Consider the following 19,823-nt stretch of genomic DNA (forward strand, 5'->3'; position numbering starts at 1 on the left):
TAAAATCTGCACAAACGGCCCATCGTGGGGCTGTTTTTCTCTGTCCTGGTTTATCTCTTCATCAAATATTATCAAGATTTCACACATCATTACTCTGGTTAAAATGCTACGTCTGCGCCACAACCAGGGAGAGAAGACTTTAAAGCGACCCAAAGGAAACGATTACTGCTCCTTCCCAAATTTTCTTACAGTAATTATAATCACTGGCAGGGATTATAACAGATTACATGTGGGAGGTTTATTTTAACATGTCAGTCAAAGAAACCGGTGAGAAGTGCCAGCACACTTGCATCAAAAGCATAAACAAATTATTCATTATTTATTATCAAGATTTTGTTATTATTGTGTTTGGTCTCACCGGGAAGCTCATTTCCTCTTCCAAAACTTTGTCTCCGACAACCTAAAGGTCACAAAGGTCAAAGGTCACCGGTTATTCAAATGTTAATGTCCAAATTATTCTTTAGTGAATGAGTCACTGCTGAAATGGTCGATGGCCATGTGTGTGTGTGTGTGTTTGTGGATGCATGTGTGTGTGTGGGTGTGTTTGAAGAGCGGGAGAGATGAAGAGAACATGTGTGTGAGACAATCACTGTTTGTGTGTGATGTTTTTATGTGGTATTTCAAAGAGAGATTACAGGAACAAATGTGTGTGAGTGTGATAAAAACGTAGAGAGAATTTTGTGTGCGCATTTCTACCTGGCAAAACAGCTGGTGGTTGTCCTCGGACACCAGTAGCAGACAACAACACTGCGACCGAGTCTGCTGCTGCAGCTGAAGAAAAAGACAAACACAACAGTCCTGACATATAATCACAAAAAACCTCTTTGCCGGACTCAGTCGCTTGTTTTTAAAGCCTCAATTTAAGATTCTTTGGAGTGTGGTCTCCGCGTGAAGAGGAGATTAGAAATCAGTGGGCAATGAAAAATGACTGGACCTAGAGTGGGACAAGAACTCAGTGTTATCTTCACTCTCTTTCAGGAGCATCAAATTGAGGATTAAAGGGATAGTTGGGGATACTCGATGTGGGGCTGTGTGAGGCAGTCATGCATAGTCGGTGTGTTACCTGCAGTAGATTCGGATCAGCGAGCTGCCTGCCAGTTAGGAGAGGCAGCAGATAACACTGCACAGTAGCAGAGCAAACAGGTTTTTGACTCTCACCGAAACCATCCTATAACCGTTCAAATAAAAGCTTTATTTGGAATATTTTCAGTAACGTCTTGTCAAAAACAGCACTTTCCTTTGGCATACATTGTTCTCAACCAACGACCTATTGTATCACTACACACAAGTGCACACAGTGTTTCACCACAGCCACAGGTCAACTGAATGAATCAGAAAGAGCTGCGCGATGTTTTGAGGGGAAGATTTTCACCAACAATATTTTAAATCAAGCACATATCAAAATGGATATTGGATAGTTTTGTTGGGCGGAAAAGTGTCTCAAATGTTTTTTTTTTCTGCTGCAACCTCTCCACCCCCCATGCACAGCAGCACATCACTCGGCCTCTGTGCTCGTGCTCCTGGCTGCCTTTTGTGACTGGAAGCGCACTGACGTGAATATACTGCAGGTAACGCACTGGGTATGCATGAGTACCTAAGACACTCTCACATCAAACAACCTGAACCATCCCTTTAAGACTTACAAGTGTCATTCCTGCTTTTATAATTCACAGAAAAAACTAACTAAATATTTAACACAACATCTGGCCCCAATGAAGAATAGTGTGAGTGAGGGGAATTCTTGAACTGGATTTTAAATTAATTTACAATGGCAAATGATTTGGGATAAACGGTTATTACTACTTACCTACAGAGGGAGAACATATCTTGTAAAAAAAAACATAAAATACATTTTCACGCTTTGGTGCTATCACAAAGTCAAGGTTTTTCCTCTGAATCTGAAAGCTCAAAATACCCTCACGAACAACAACAGCAGCACATTTGGGTGTCTGTATGTGTGTAAATGAAAGGGTGGCTCCGCAGTGAATGTCTCTGCTGTTGTGCTCTGTAAAACCTGCAGAGTTGCAACCAATATCCTGCTGCGGTCTTAGATGGGAAACGTTTCATTCACATTCATAGCTTGAAACACAACCCGAGGTGAAAAACACACACCTTTGTACACACTGACACAAATACAGTAGGTACACAAGCATACATGAGCATACATAGATGCTCACACACCCACACACAGTCATACATAAGAGCAGCATTGCCTCACACAATATTAGTCTCTGTAATCCACAGAGCTGGATGCAGAACAACCAGGACAGGAATAAACACCAGCCACTGCCAACACGCTCACGCAAGCACTCGACACGCACACACATGTGCTCGCATACATATACAGTGAAACGCGCACACATTAAACATGTCGCTGCACCCCCATACAATAATAAGCCCCTCCACCCCCTTTTTCCCAAATACTGTTAATCCTATAAGAGCCGCCCCAAGCACTTCCCACCGAACTGACAGTTCTTGAGCAGCAACAATCTCCTGCTGCTTTTCATACCCCCCAACCCCACCACGACCACCCCCCCCCCCACCCCCCCACCGCCACTCCTTTTTACAACTGCAACAATAAACAGCAGAAACAAATCATGTAGGATTCAAAAACACATTTTCAACCCCCTGCAGCATTTTGCACCACCTCAACCTCTGCTCTCCTTCAAATGCAGAAAGAAATACTACAAAAGCAAGTTTAGTGGCACCAAAGGACTGAATGAGGTTTTACATGCAGGCTGCTCTGCCACTGTTGCAGTGCTGTTTGACCACAGGACCGCAGTAGTTTAAACTGATTTTTTTCACCCCCAAATATATTCTTGTTTTCTGCTGCTAGAAGACCCTGATTACTGCAGGTGAAGGTAAATTAGTTCCTCATTTATTTGGTACTGACAGAGAACATAATGAAACAGAAACAGAAAAAACAAGGTGCTGCATGCACCACAGTCTGCAATCAATGGGTGGAAAACAATTAACATTTAAACTACTGAGGGATTAGGATGCAAATGGCATTTATAAAAATCTGTTTTTCACATTATTTTTTTATACCATGAATGATTAAAACTCAGAGTCTTCTCTCTCATTTAATAATAAAAAACAAACCCTCATAAATTCCCAGTGTTTTTGTTTTTGCCTAAAAAAATAATGATTACTTGTGATTATCTATTAAAAGAGTGAAAGAAAAGCAGTAAAATTTCACAACTGTTGAGCTGGAGCTGATGAATATACAAAGTATATATACGTCCTGTCTTAATAAAACAACGTAAAGGATCAAAGGTCTTTGTAGTATGAAAATAATCACAGGCATCTGCTCAAATCCTGATGGATGACTCCTACTTTTGATGCAGCAAAACCTTCAAAGCTCCCTCCCTCTCTTTTGGCTTATATCTCCCCATATCTCATATTTTCTTTATCTGTGAATAATTTCATACATTGAAATTGTTGTCATGTTTCTGCACATACTGTTGCTGAAAGCTGGCGTCTTCGCTCTCCTTCCTCCCACTCATCCAAAGCTCTTCCTTCCCTGCAATCAATCTCTGCACCTCTCCCTCCTCCTTCCTGCCCTCCTTTTTACGGAGAGTACGTCATGTATATGGAGGGGGGACATAGTATGTGCAGGATGATGAAGTAATGGCGCGATAAAAAGCTTGTGGTGTGGGTTTTGATAGGAAGACGCTGGGAATAAGTCACTGGGAAGGATCCCATGTTTTGCATGTACCGTATGTCTGCAACTCTCTGCATGTGTGTGTGGGGGAGTATGAGTGATCTCAGCCACTTACATAATTGATGACTTTGAGCTGGAGAGAGGCTGCATCAAGGTCATAGAGCTCACCTGAAAGAGAAAATGGAGAGAGAGAGAGTTATGGGAGTGAAAACCAGAGAGGAGCAAGGACAGATAGGCGTTAAGGAAGGAGGGGAATGCAGAGCATGTACGCAAGTGGACAGAAAGCAATCCGGGGAGGGATGCATTGAGACAGCGAGGTCGTGGAGGGGTGAATGGGAACCAGCTAACAGAGGGACTAATAATGAAGACAAGACAAGGGATGCCCGGACTGCAGATGAAGACAGAAGGGAGGAGTTGGACAAAGAAGCAGGAAGGCCCGGGAATAACCTGAAGAGGGGACTTGAGGCAGCTCATATTTGTTGACAATTACCAGGGAGTAAACAATGTTGATGTATGTGTATGTGCACAGGAGCGGCATTAGTGAGTCCACTTCCATTATGCATGAGATTTTAAACAGTGTTTTTGCAAAGCGTTCTGTTTTCGCACAGGAGCTGTCACGCATTCCTTTCGCCAGTGACAGAGTCCATCTAAATTCATAGAGCTTTTTATCCAGATGGGCTTACTCTATTAACGTACCTCACCTCTCATATTCCAGTGTGTGTGTGTGTGTGTGTGTGTGTGTGTGTGTGTGTGTTTCTGTGTGTGTGAGGTTATGTTTGCGAGGTGCAGAAAATATAAAATGTCAAAGAGAGTGAATGAGGGAAAAAAAAGAAGAGAGGTGTAGGAGGTATCTAATGCAATTTTTCATATGCTGTTAATCAAACATAACTTATCTACAGTGTGTGTGTGTGTGTGTGTGTTCACCTTACCGCAGAGTTGCAGGATGTTGCGGTCCAGCTCGCAGTAGTCCTGTTCCGAGACGTTGAGGTGCAGCAGTGCATTGTGGGACTGTATAGGTGAGGGGCTGAGGGGAGGCCTCTGGTAGGACGCCTGCACGGCCTGGACTCGCACGCACGCCACTGAGGCCTGTGAGGTCACACAGGAATGGACACACAGATAGACACTCCAGAGTCAGCTGGGATTAAAGACTAAAGACTGTTTGAAGTTGTGTTATTTTCATCCAGAACAACAGAAATGAACGGAGCGGCAGCTGAAGTAAACATTGCACCAGTCGCACACAGGAATCCCCACTGAGCTTGTGCCAATGATCAAAACACACAGATTTTTGCAGAGATATATAGAACAACCACAGGCAGAGAGGCTTTCTGGAGGTCTACAAGTTAGAGAGTTATTAAAGCTATTCTATATTTATTTAATAAAAACTTCTGTTTTATTTGCACAGTATTAGTTCACTGTACATTCACCTCACCTACTATGTTGTCTAACAATCTGTTCTGCATCTTTACGTACAGTGTCCATTAGATGCCATCTATGTGCACATCTGTTTAAACAATTGACAAAGACGTGTGCTTTAACCCCTCTGTAATATACCATAGTGATGGCCTTTGTGCTGAGAGGTGTTCAGAGAGAGGTCTTACGTGTTTCTCCAGCAAGTTAAGGTGCACTTCATCCTGATCAGATAGTGGATTACAGCCAATCTGCAACACACAGACACACCAGGCTGTTACATTCCTGTATGCATGTACAGGTAAATTCAAATCAAATCTATCTATGTTATTCAGTACAAAAAACTCCTCCTTTATGTACTTAAAGCAAGGACTAACCAGTAAGACTGCGATGGCCTTGTCCTGTTCCTGGTGCAAGATAGGAATGACAACAGCTGAAAGAAAGAAAGAAAGAAAGAAAGAAAGAAAGAAAGAAAGAAAGAAAGAAAGAAAGAAAGAAAGAAAGAAAGAAAGAAAATTAATTTCATTCTCGATACAAAATGCATCCATTCAGACAAAACAGACTCTGTCCTTTTCTTTCCACGTCCTTGTCTTGCTCTTAATCTCATTTGTTCTTCCTCCATGTTCTAATACTAATGGAAATATTCAGGGGAAATGAACATGGGCAAAAAATAAACAAAACGTCCTTGTACTGTTTACTCTTTTCTTTCATTTTATTTAATTTGCCATTCTCATCGATGTAGAGCAGATTGCAACGGCAGAGCCTTACAGACAAAATAAGTTTGATAATGATGAGTGTTATGTGTGTGACAGACATAAACAAACTGAATAGTGTGTTTGCAACTTGGAAACAAACTAAAGTCTTTTTTTAAATTATTTTTTGCAGAAGCATTATTGAATGTTCAGTGGTATTTATTGATCCACAGTGCAGAGCGATCAGGCATGATCACATCCCTCAAGGTTATTCTCTCTTTTCTGCTTTTAGACAAAAACAAAAAAATGTTAATTTGAAGAGGAATGTTGAGTCTATTCATTCTACTCCATTTGAACTCTTGGATGTTTTTTTTTCTCTGTCATAGACCTTTCATTGGTCTCTTGTCCAGTTTTGTTGCCCACACAGCTACCATACCTCTCCCTCGGCAATCATCATCTCTTGTTCACTACTTCTCTCTCTACCTCCTTTCGTTTGTTTTTTCCTCCCACGTTCTCACATCTCTCTGCTCTTCTACATGCACAAGCACACGCTCACACATCCCCACACACACACACACACACACACACACACACACACACACACACACACACACACACACACACACACCATTTCTCTGTCCACCAGCATCATTCAAGCCCTCGCTACACCCTTCAACACACACATGAAACAAAGCACACGCATGCACACACACACCTCTCCTGTGTGCTGCTAACGGCGCCGCGAGGCAGATTCTGTATTTTTCTGGCAGTTCGGATGTAGGAAGGCCGGCACATTGACATCGCTTCAGCTGGTCCACGATACTCCTAAAACAGACAAGAAAACAAGATGAGTGTGACTCTCGCAGGTTTAAGAAAGACAATTATCTCCAGCACATTAGTCAGAGGGAGAAACAGAAAGACAAAGAGGAAGACAGGAAGTGGAAGACATTTGGAAAAATAATGACTAGCATTACAAATCAGGCAAAAAACCCAACACATAAAATGTTTGAACAGTCCTATTTTTCATGGTGAAATTGTAAATGAGCACAGCACAGTCATTTGAGTATGTGTGTGTGTGTGTGTGTGTGTGTGTGTGTGTGTGTGAGAGAGAGAGTGTTGGCCAGGTGTGATGCCAGTTGTGAGGTAGTGCAGGGGTGTGTGTGTTATATTTGATACAGATGGCAGCTTTCTTATGCTAAATGATGAGATGATTGTTTATTCTGGACTCACTACTGCTACACACACACACGCGCACAGACACACACACTGTTATACACTCTGAAACCCCCTCCATCCATTGCAGCCAAATGTCTGCATGGTGCATTGATTTAAAAATGTCCATTTATTTCAGCGAACTGAGGAATAGTCTGCACTGTAGTCGACCACTGTGGAAAACACCGCTGACATTTGTTTAATGTCTTTGTTCAAAGCGCCTTTCCTGCATGATCAGGAAGCCAATTTATACTCAGCATGGAGAAAAAACAATACGAAAACACCCAGGAGCATTAAGAACATCAGTTATTTCAAGTTCACGTATAAAAATATAGATATGAGATAATACCGATATGTTACAGATGGCCAGGTAAGAGCAGTTAGAAGCAATAATTGCTCAAATTGAATGAAAAGTGGTGCATACAATGTTGGCCACTGGGAACAGTTAGTAGCAGCAACAGCAAAGACTTGGAGATAGACATTTAAATGGGCCACTCAGGTACAGTAATGTGTGTGTGTGGGTGAGTTATAGAAATCAGCTAATGATTAATTGATCTGGATGGTGCTAATGACATCATGTTCCTGCCTAAACCTGCACCATGGCCTCCATTTTTCATGTGTCTCAAAGTGCAGAGTTAAGATTAATTCTGGATCATTGTGTCTTGAGGTTTCTTGCTGTGTGTTATTAAGGTGTTGCATTGGGTTATATTACCTGTACAGTTGTTTTTATTATCTGAACAGATTTTAACAGATGACTGAGCTCTGAGACTCCACTATAACAGTTACTAGTCTCTATTAGTGTTGCATCCCAGACTACAAAACTCTGGAGGGGAACTGCAGTACTTCAGCGTGCATGGCTCAAGGAAAAGAAAACACAATGTGCAGGCACTGTGGAAGAGGTTGCATGCTTGACTGGTCACCTACATAATGTATAAATACGTTTTCCTGCTGTGGATTTGGTGTCAGCTGGGCTAGCTGTGTTTTTGCAGTTGTAGGGAACATGAGACTGAAAATTACACATTATTACATCAACTGAATGCGGTCAAAACAATAATTATACATAATGGCAAAAACCATCTTATCATCAATCTGCCAATAATCTGCCAATGGAGCAAAAATGTGAACGGTCCTTTTCACAAAACTGGCAGCAGTTTAATGGAAATACACAGGATACACAATGCAGCAGCACAACTGTTGCAATACAAAGAAAACATGTATTGCAACAGTTGTGCTGCTGCATTGTGTATCACTGTTCACTGAATTCTAAACCTTGGTTGTTGTTTTTTTATCTTCTTAGAATAATATTTCTAACAAGAGCTTGTTCAACTATCCAGTTATTCTGTATGCAACACGAGGAATGGAAGAAGTCTTAGCTGAGCTTGTTTGTGCATTTTCTTTGTGTGTCTGTGTGTGTTTGTATCAAGGTCCAGTTAATGGGGCTTGGGTTTATTAGAAAGAGGGTTGGAAAAAGGCTCAAACAATGTGGCCTTCTGCCTCTCAGATAGTTTCATTGAGTGTGTGTTTGTGCTTGTTTCAGTGTGTGTGTGTGTGTGTGTGTGTGTGTGTGTGTGTGTGTGTGTGTGTCTATGCCAAGGTCTTGATAACAGGCTTATATAAGCAGGTGAATTGGAGGGAGAAAAGTAACAAAGTGCCCTGTAGCTCTTTTAGTATACTACCGCTAGTCTGAATACAGTCCGGACAAATATGTGTCTGTGTTTGCATGTGTGAGTGCACTGACTTGTATGCGTGTGCCTGTGTCCGCGTGTCTTTGTGCATTTGCATGTGCACGATGATGTTTGTGTGTGATCCCATGTTTGTGTGGCAATGAGTTGTTGGGGAAAAGGGCTCTTGTCTGACAAACACACAGTTTCATCAATAATGTAGTGTTGGTTTTTGCCAGCGCCGAGGCAGCAGTTGCGGTTGCACACGGGGTTGTAGAGCTTCAGAGAGCACTTAAAAAGAGGAGGGGATCGCCGTGTCTCTCTGCGGGACCCCGGGCACTGTCACCTCGGCTATTAGCCCTGCAACGCTTCCATGGGGAGAGGGATTGAAGGTGAGAGATAAAGAGGAGTGTTGAAGAAGGGGTGAGGGGGGGGGTGTTAGAAAGAATGAAGCATGGTTGGCTTAGTGCTTCATTGCTCTTCAGGGAGCGAACGGGCTGAGAGAGGCAAAGACAGACTGATGGAGGGAGGTGGGAAGGTGGAAGAGCAGATGACAACAGTGAAAGAGGCTGTTAGAGAGGGGGATGTGTAATAAGAAAGTGAAATAAAGGAAGCTTTAATGAGAACGTACAGAAATGGGAAATGATAGAAGAAAGTAAGAGGTGGTATAACCCTTTTTTTCCCTCAATGATGAGATCTCTCTACCTCTGTGGCGCTCCTGTCCCTGTGTTGATGATGTGATTTTGGGCTGAGCAGCTCATAATCATTCAGGTGACACCTGCTTCTCATATGGAGGGAAACAGCCGTCCCTGTTTCCCCTCCTCATCTCCTCCTTGTTCTATTGCTATTCCCTCAGCAAAGATGGAGCAAATCAGCGCACAGTGGTGATTCAGTGGGACGATATCATCTGCATCGTACTGCGTGGAGACTCACACAACCACACACACACACAAACAAACACACACCTGATCTTTCCCTCTGGTTGCAGCTCATGTGGTGGGTCGTCAGAGAGCAGCCTCGAGTCGCCCTCCAGCGTGTAGACACATACACAGTCCTGGAAGAAAACACACTAATTTATGTGCACGTTCATTTGTAATATTTACCACATTTGAATTAGTTTAATGAGTGATGAGCCTCATCCATTCACAACAAGGCCTGGATCTGTGTTCCCCTGGTCTGTCGACTCGTCAGCACACTTAGCTCCACTACACTGAATACTAACAGGAAGCCTTTTGTTAGGATTCGGATGATAAATGAAAAAGAAGTTCAATTATGTTCAACTGTTTGTGCAGATTTGAGTGTGTTTGTGTTCAAATACCGTGCTGGGGAGCAGCTCCTGTACGCTGTCTCGAAGGGCCACTCGCAGTGAGCGCGTGTCAACAACTGCCGCCAGCCGCAGCAAAGCATCCTGGGGAGGGAGACAAACAGATGCCCTGATGTCTGTTTGGTTGTTTGTTTATGATCTCAATGTGCATCTCCAAAAACCTGAGGCCTTGGCTATAGTTGTGTTTCTTTTTCTTTTTTTTTTCAGTGGGTACAAGGTTTATGGTGCAACAACTCTTCCCCAGATATTCAGCTTGGCAGGCTGCAAAGGCCTCACAAACAATGTTGAAACTGTGTCACACTCTGTAAATGCATGGCACTGACTCTGCGCCTGCTGGAGACGATGAGCAAGGCACTTGACTATTCAGATGACCCAAGGGATTTCTGGAGTTAATTTTACTCCTCAGGACACTTGAAGCTTTTGTTTCATTTTAGCACTGTGAAAACCAACCACTTGACAATTAATTTGCAGCCTTCATTAGGCAGGTAAAAACTGATTTTATTTATTTGAATCAAAGAGTGTATATTGATACTACTGGCATAATAACTCACAAATCACATATCCCATTTCCTCTAGAAAAGAAGCACTTATTATTTTTTGAAAATATTGCTTAATTACAGTCTGCTTCTGGCCAGTTTGATCAAATTTAACAAGAATCAATTTTTTCTTTTAATCTCTTTTGATTTTAATCTCTGTCTTTCTACACCAGAAATCAGCACATCCACGAATCATTAAGAGAAACTGTTTAGGGTCTCAGCTGAAGCAAAACAGAAGGAAATGACCCCTTTCCAGAGTAAAGGCTGCTTAAAATACACTAGTCCACCTGACATGTTGTTGTCCAAGCATATCAAAAGGCAAACGTGTTTATAGCTCTACTGAATGGCCACACTTAAAGGTGGGACGTCAAGCATGCCATCATACAGATGCAGCTCAGGCAGGATGGAGCTGCAGATGGAAATGATGTTGTTGTTCTCGTGAAAAGTGGCAGGAAATGAAAGAAGAAGAGGGCTCTAAGCAAGAAGTTCAAATCCTGCCTCTGTTCATCCCTTTGCACCGCCAAACAAAGAGTGGGTATATTTGCCCAATTGTCAGTCTTGGAAAGAGGAAAAATGCACATAAAAACTGTTCCCCAATTGTACTGTCATTGAGATGTGTTGAGAGGGTGTTTCAGATGCTGTTAGACCAGAAGACAAACAGACCCATGTCTTTAAAGAGACACTGCAATTTCAAGGTACGAGAGTAGTTTGTTTTCTTTCTCCCAAAGTTTTCTACTTTAATAGAGATGAGGTTTGGAAACCACAAGAGCTGTTCTGAGATAACAGGGGAGTTTATATTTTCAGCTCATGCAAGATTGCTTTTTTTTTTCTTTACATTTTCACCTTCTACATTACAAATAATACAAACACGTTGCGTTGTCAACTTTATCAGATGAGCGCTCGTAACATCCCTTGTGACAGCTATAAATTCACACCATGAGGATATTTACACTCAGGGTGCAGTCTACTTAAATCCCTACCAGCTCCAGTTATCATGCTGCATTATTATAACATGTTGCTGCAGTTTAAAGAAGCGTCTCAGTGGGACTTCACAATCTGATCAAAGCATGGAAAAACACTGGATGAAATCACAGAGGCTTAAGACTCTGTAGCTTTTAAAACTGTGTACTGAATACAAATTGGAAAATAAGACGATAATGTTGGAAATATTGTCCGTGACTGCCAGATCATCCTCTTCCAGTTGTTCTGACAAAGCTGTTAGTCACACAGCAGAGCCGGAAGGAAGAGCATCTTGTCCCTTCCTTAAGAGCATGACAGCACAAAGGTATGCTGGGGGGGGGGGGGGGGCTGTACAGTCTACTGAGGGTCTCCATCTGTCCCCTATCCCTTCCTTTCTTTTCATTGTGCCCCCCTCTTCTTTCTCTTTCTCCACCATCTCTCACTCATGTTCTGTCTTGATTTTGGCAACAAACATGGGGGACAATGAAGATGATGACGAAGGAGGAGGAGGAAGAGCAGTTATTGGGTGGGTGGGATTGGTCAAGGAGTGAAGGGGGAGACAGGAGGGGGGGGTCTCACCATGCCTGAGCACTCAGTGTTGGTTATTACATATGATTAGATGTGATTAAATGCGATTAGCTTTGATCACTCAATCAGGCTGCCAGAGTGCTGTTGTAATGAAGCTGGAACCAGCCCATGTGTGTGTGTGTGTGTGTGTTTTTTTTTGCATGTGTGTGTGTGTGTGTGTGTGTGTGTGTGTGTTTGTGTTTGAGAGAGAAAGAATTCATGTGTGTTAGATCTCAGACCACGTCTCTCAAGAAATGCTTGTGGAAATCTTGATAAGTAATGTTTGATCAAATGTAGATTCTGAACAACAACAGTTTCTGGCTCCGCTCTCCACTCTGCTGTCAAGAACTTGTCAAGGATATACGCTGAAACCTGCCATCATTTTCTTTGTGTGTGTGTGTGTGTGTGTGTGTGTGTGTGTGTGTGTGCATACTGGCAATAAGATGTACGTATGCCTTGATAAATGTCAGCCTCTGTCTTATGACCTTTCACAATCATTTCATATACCTCAAACAGGCTGTTATATTAATTTACCTGCTCCTCCACCCATTATGACACACCTACACACACACATACACACACTCAGGTTCTGACGCACAAACACATGATTTTTAGCTTATATAATAATAATAATAATAATAATAATAATAATAATAATAATAATAATAATAATAATAATAATAATAATAATAATAAGAGCTCTACCCTTTAGTATATCCCTATTCTCTGTTTTTGCGTAATGAAATTTCATTTTAACATGATTAATTTAGCTTTTTTTTTAGCATGTTATCTCAAAATGTGCTCATTCACTTTCATTTGTTTGCTGCCAGGTAAAAGTCCAGATGTCTCTGGAATCGCAAGCTTTCCAGCAACAGAAGTGAAAAGCTTTGTTTTTTTAATTGAACAATGTATTTTAGATATCTTTTTTTTTCAAGGGTCATCGAACCTCCCCAGCAAGAAGAATTACACAGAGGAAAAGGTAATCCTTCAATAAATTAGTTCAAAAACTGATCATGACAGTCTCCAAAATTTGACTGAAAAAAGCAACTATTTTCATTACTCATTTGGTTTGTTTTTCTCTAATGCCATTTCAATTTATGTGAATTTGGCCAAAGCTTTTATCTCAATTGATTTGAAAAAGCTCTGACGGAGAACATTTTTAATACGGGTGATGTCCAATTCCTGCTCGACCACAGGGATAATAGAACCGACACAGCATGACAGGACAATGCGAAGAACCATTATCATAATAGTGCAAAGTCATTATTTTGATTCAATTATTTTGATTTAATTTCAGAAATACTTTCATAGATTCCATATTCATTTGACTCATTTCATTACTGTCATTCACGATTTATTGCAGTAGCGCAGTCATCTGACGTAGGATTTATTGCCCTGCTCAAAGTTTTACGTTTCTAGAAATGTAAATATAAAAAAAAAAACTCTGTTTGTCTTGTTTGAGCCATCTCATTCCACCTGTCGTCTGCGCCTCTCTAACTTCCCCCACGGGATTCATCTCTCATGTACATGCTAGTTTCTCCTCCTGGTTTCCCCATCCCTCCCCCCGTCAGGATGTAGTCTCTGCTGTGGTCTTTATCTAGAGCTTTTCTAATCACTCGGTGCACTCTGACATTTGAAGGTCACCTGTGATCGGCATAACTAAACACAGATCCAGCTCCCTCTTTATCTTTTCCCACCATCCTCACATGCATGCACATAAGATACTGTTCTGAGTTGAACCTCGGCTCACAGTCACACTAACCCAACTCAGTCACATGACCTGACATTTTTCACATCGAGCTGCTCACACAGAACTGCGTCATAAAGCTAATTGACAGAGAAAAGTGGGGTATGCAATCCTTAAAAGCTGCCAACAAGAGAGCGATTAAAATAATTAAAATCATACAAATACAATTAGCTGAATACAATTATTAAAGACTAAAGGTCAATGTATCCTCTATTGCACATTCCCGTGTGATTTGTGCTTACTGTAGGTTTTTTACTGAGGGCAGAAAAGTATGAAATACGTTCTGCTCTCTTGGAAGATCTGTATACACAGGAGGGAAATTCAGCCAAGAGTTCCTTTGACACTGCTGGTATAACAAGCTGTGAACACGGTGGTCAGTCACCATGTGTAACAATACAGAAGCCAGATTAGAAAAAAAAGAAGGACTTGAACAAGAAAAAGCAAAACTGCTAATGAATGTAAAGAAGAAAAAAAAACTAGAGGGCAAAAATTTCATCCCGTCACTCAGTCTTTTCCCTGAACTGCAGGAGTCATAAATCAGCATAATAGAGAGGGAGGCAGACATTTGGAGCACAACTCCAGGAGGACAACTCACTGAAAAGTTTAATTAAGTCTACATGGACAGAGCCGTAGCTGGATGGATGAAGCCAAACCAGCTCTATATAATGCTGTGATAATTTCCCACAGAAAAGCGCAGAACTACACCAGATGATATTTGCACATTCTTCTTAAGGCTTATTTTAGTCTGCTTCAGTTACCTGGTCACCTAGGATCCTGTTGGCACACGAACAATACATATGTAGCCTACCATATTGTTTAAAGCTGCACCATGTAGGCTACTATAACGAAAGTACCCTGCTGAATGAGTGCATAATTTATATGGTAGAAGTAGAAACAAACTTATTCCCCACAGCAATTTGACCCAGTCAGCTCTCATGTTCACTACTTTTGCTCTTTAATGGTTAAAGCATAATTGCACAAATAGCTACAGGGCTGTCTTTGTTGATACAGAATCTGTTCTCAGGGGCTCTTCATATGATTCTTGAGGCAGCAGCGGTGGTGGTGGTGGCGAGACGTTCAGCAGGAAGCAGAATTGAGCCCCTGAGGATCGCAACAGTGAGATATGGAATGTGTATGATGTAAGACGCAGGAAAACGGTGCTGAAAATATATCGGATAAACAAGAATAAAGAACAAGAGGTGGTGGTGATGCAGCGAGACAGCGGCACAACTGGCTTACAGCCATGTGGAAGATAAGAGGGAATGAATCAAGAGATGTCAAGTAAAACACTGGAAAATCTCAAATATGGTTTGAATTAACCTCAACTGGGGCTTTTATGTGAGCATAGCTCTCATTACAGACGACCTGATCTCCTTCTGTTTTATGTTCATATTCAGTAGGCCTATTTAACAAAAAAACAATTCAATTGGTATGAGGCCCAACTTCTAACTGGAAAGAAAGTACCCCAAGGAAGAGCTGTAGACGAGGACGGACGAGCACACAGAAACAACAATAGAAAAGATACAATATGAAGAAACAGAACGACGATTATAGGCAGCTAGATTAACATATCAAGATTATGGATCTGTGTTGTCATGGGGACGGTTTGTTCCCAAAGATTTCCAGTAAGTGGACTTAGTGCTGAGAAATGTTTTTCAATATCACAAAGAGGCCCGTCTTGTTTGGATTTTCTTCGAGACGAGCTCTGATTTGACAATTTTGGTAGATGGCATCTCTGGAGAAGAAGAATGAGTGGTGTGTGGCGTTAGATCAGATCTTGGTCAGTGTTTGTGTATCGCATGACGTACACTATAGAGTGGCTTTTGAAAAAGAATAAAATCCAACACAACAATTTCTTTGTTGAAGATCAAAACTATAATCATAATAAAAAATGAATTATGTCCATTTATTTTCCCCTACAGACTCTTTTCCTGCGTCGCCAATAGAAATGAAGCCACTCAGCCACAGCAACATATAGAAAGATAATTTGCACAGTGAATCAAGTTTCCCATTTCAGAAGTTTTCAAAAGACATTTCTGTGAACACATAGTGCTTTTTGTTCTGTTGTGGACTAAAGGCATTGTGCTATCTTCTTCAAGATGTCTGTCTTCATACAGTATGAAGATGCACTGGGAAAATCTTGGTTAGAGATTCGACAATCTTTACAGTCTTTCCCTTTGAGTCACTGTCCCAGATGTCAGGTGTTGGTTACTTTCACTCCTCTAGACACAGGGTATGAGCTGTATTCCTCAACATTAACCAGATCAATACCTCTGAAACTCAGGATCAGGCTGAGTCACAGTGAATTGAAGTGATGTAAAACACCTCACAACTGACACATTTACTTACCAGTCTAAGACTCCTGAAAAAAGGGTTTTGTTTGAATTTGACGTTTTTCATCTATTTCTAGCTTACCGGTATATCTAAAATGCAAACTCCCTCAGATTGCTTTCGTGCTTGATTACACTCACGAATGTACTTAAGGAAACTCACTCATTTGGGACTCAGATATTAGATGATTAGCTATTTAGCTGAATATTAATATTCTACACTGGCCACATTAGATAAAGACCTAGCTTAGCTAAAGACTCGACCGGGAGGATTAGTTTAAGGAGCTAATTGGAGCCTTTAGGGTAACTCTCGTATTTCTTATCTGCAGTATTGTTCACAGAGTCATTTTTGCCGTGAATCAAGCCAATCTGCATTTCAAGAGGTTCGACCTTGATCTCACAGTAAGAGGGTGAAGGGTAATGGCATCCCACTTGTAGATGATTAAAGACATCCTCCTTCATGTCCATAGATTCTGATGTAAAACCAACTGTTTTCATGCTCTGACAAGCCCCCAGAGCAAATCACTAGATCGCTCACTCTTTTACCTGCTGTGATTTTACCCGAGGATGTGCAAGTCGACAGGGGACGCACTGTTGACTCTTTAACATTTGAGCTAAGTGAATTACTGATGTGGATTGATTTTCACCAGTCAACTGTTGGTTGCCAAAGGGACAGAGGGCGAAGAGGGGCGGATGTAAAGACTAAATCAGTGTGCAATGCATGGTGTTTCTGTGAAGTACACAGACAACACATTAACACACACACATATATACACACAACCACACGCACACATACCTGCAGTATGGCCGACGGGAGGCTGGTAGCGTTGCAGTGGGTCCTGGCTGTTATTCCAACAGAGCTGGGTCTCCAGTAGCATCACTAACATACTGGAGACACATGCACTGTAGAATACAGCCAAGCCATGATGACAGGCCTCCCCATGCACACACACACACACGCACGCACGCACACACACACACACACACACACACACACACACACACACACACACACACACACACACACACACACACACACACACACACACACACACACACACACACACACTTTATCCGATTGATATTTCTAATAATTACACAGAAATCAGAGGGGACGTAAATGGATGAAACAATCTAAATCAAAAGGACACAAACAGAGAAGACTACAATTTGATTTATTCTCTTTCATTCACCCACTCTCTCACTCACACACACACACATGCACACACACATGCATGCACACACATGCACACACAGCACGCACACAGCTAAAGGACTGGAGGTGTAAAACAATAAAGTGTTGCTGCTATGGTGATGATAAGGTTGACCTATCACTGTGTGAAGAACAGGAGAAACAGGTGCCTCACGGTGCTGCTACTTAATTATCCAACCACTGTGTGTGTGTGTGTGTGTGTGTGTGTGTGTGTGTGTGTGTGTGTGTGTGTGTGTGTGTGCGTGAGTGAGAGAGGGGGGTTTGCTGGGGTTTTGAGTGAAATTCAATAAACTGACACCAGCCAACAGACCATAATTCATAAATATTTCCTCGTCACCACTGGAGGGAAGTGGATGATGGACAGGAGGAGCAAGAAACAAAAAAGTCAGACCTGAGAGGAGAGAGGCAGCGACTGACAGACCAAACAGGGGAACCGAGTCGTGTAAAGACAGAAAACTGCTCGCTGATGAAATGCACACTTCACCCAGATATGAGAGAGAGAGAGAGAGAGAGAGAGAGACGCTGATGCGTTGCACGGAAAGTTTGGAGAGAGGCCAAGAAGCAGAGATTGACTGGAGATAATATCTCTACTCTCGCTACCTGGACAAACTCACTTCAGTCAATCGAGAGCCAATCTGTGTTTTGTAGTTAAAGCACTCTAATACATCATGTATCTGGGATCTGAAAATCAATCACTGATATCACACCTCTTGGTACTATCATTAAGACTTTATGCCTTAATTAAAGCCCATGGCAAAATTCCACATGAGCTCGTCATCTATTACAAATCCAACAAGATTGATTGGAATCAGACCCACATGCTGTAAAACTTGACAATAACATTCTGGCAGTAATGAACGACTGCCAGTTTCCCCCCCTCTGTCAGTCTATGGCCGCTTGGCATCTCCAGAGACAACAGCAGACAGATGTTCTCATCTGCTCTCATCAATATTACATTTTCATTAAAAAGGAAAAGAAAAAGAGAAGAATTAATAAAAGGGATTCAAGGATGACGCCTTTATGAAACTTGTTAGATCGTTTTCCTATTAGTCAATACTCAATTATAATATCATAAAAAACAGATATTGTTAGTTACTCCTTTATAAGCAGGTTTCTATTGGTACAGCTATGCACAAAAAAATAACAATTATGGCAGCCTAGTTCCAGACCTTTGAAGTGTTGCCACCATTTTGGATTTGAGTGCTCCAAATAATATGTCATGCCTTGTGTCCATTAAAAACTGTTTAGAGATTGAAAAACACCTGATCAATCATAGATGAGGAATGGTGTTCACACATGGATGCTGCCTCGCTAATTCAAGCACAATAACAGCTGAAATAATGGCGAGTGACGCTGCACCAGCTGTCCAGGAGATGTTCAGTCAACACACTGTATCTCAGCGTGAAAATGTCGAGTTAATTTACTGCAGCAGCTCCCACGTCAGCTGGAAAATGACATCGGATCAGACAGAGGGATACGTCAGGTGCTGATGTTTGGTTGGGGCAACACAGACCAAAATAAAACCCCAACAACGAGAAGAATTAGCTGAGATGATTATTACACTGGTGTGAGGACAGTGAATAAAGTGACACAATTGGGAATTGAGTCTGATTATCAGGGCTGTAAAAGAAGCCCAACACTTAACTAACAATTTCGGTCTCCTGGCGCTTAGAGGTAAATGATACTGTTGATGTTAAATGTGACCTCAAATCTGCTCAAGTCCCCCGACTGTTTTGAAGCTTCAGCTTAGTTCAGCTGCTGGTCCATCTTCATGGATTAAGCACATGCAGCTAAACGCTCTCTCAGATGGGTAATTAATAACTGTGTGCTGCCAGCTCCTTCTGTGTGCAGCTGTTTACTCTTGTTGATGAGTGTCTGTGCCAGTAAATGAAGTTCCTCTGCTGTGTGTTTTGACGTGTTTTCGTGTCTCCTTTTGTTTCAGGCTGTGACTGAGCAGCACCAGCTCCCTTTATACTGTGAATCCTCCTCTGCCACTGGCTGTGGTGGAGGCTGCTGTCAGCGGTGATTGAAGTGGCACTAATGCTCCCACATCTGACGACCATGACAGCGACGGAGTTGGTGATGAGACCCCTTTGTGACATCTGAATGTTTTACCTTTGATTCTGTTGCATGTATTAATCTTTGTTATCAAGTTTTCATGTATCCCTTGATAGGGCGGTTAAAGACTCTTCAGAACTTAAGGGTCCTAAAGACTATGTGGGATTTACTTTCATGTCCATATCTTGATGTTTTTTGAAATCTCACAGTTTAATATTTTGAGTAACATCCCAGCCGTGGCTATGTGTTTGTTTCTGGTGCAGACTGAGCACCGATACAGTATAATGCTAAGCACCTTGTCTAATTTAAAAGGCGCTGATTGTCATCAGTTCTCACTGAGGGACTGGCCTTCTCTCAAATGTCAACAACTGCCAATCAGGCCCGTCTAAATATCATGGCCGCTCAAAAACAACCATGTTAAAAAAGCAACAGATGTGTCGTGTATGATAGCA

General features: G+C 41.8%; 1 protein-coding gene across 2 annotated transcripts in view; it reads right to left on the minus strand.

Annotated features, from left to right (window-relative positions):
- pde2a (phosphodiesterase 2A) overlaps positions 1-19,823 on the minus strand; it is a 98,911-nt gene that overhangs the window by 17,662 nt on the left and 61,426 nt on the right. For both annotated transcript variants that reach the window (XM_083985179.1, XM_083985180.1), the window contains 9 exons: positions 9,955-10,044; positions 9,602-9,690; positions 6,479-6,588; positions 5,449-5,504; positions 5,263-5,322; positions 4,594-4,750; positions 3,780-3,832; positions 697-771; positions 359-400 (listed from right to left, as the gene is read on the minus strand). In XM_083985179.1, the coding sequence (XP_083841305.1) occupies positions 359-400; positions 697-771; positions 3,780-3,832; positions 4,594-4,750; positions 5,263-5,322; positions 5,449-5,504; positions 6,479-6,588; positions 9,602-9,690; positions 9,955-10,044 (732 nt within the window). The remainder of the gene's footprint in view (positions 1-358; positions 401-696; positions 772-3,779; positions 3,833-4,593; positions 4,751-5,262; positions 5,323-5,448; positions 5,505-6,478; positions 6,589-9,601; positions 9,691-9,954; positions 10,045-19,823) is intronic.

This window comes from Trachurus trachurus (genome assembly GCF_905171665.1).
Source record: "Trachurus trachurus genome assembly, chromosome: 13".
Lineage (NCBI taxonomy): Eukaryota > Metazoa > Chordata > Actinopteri > Carangiformes > Carangidae > Trachurus > Trachurus trachurus.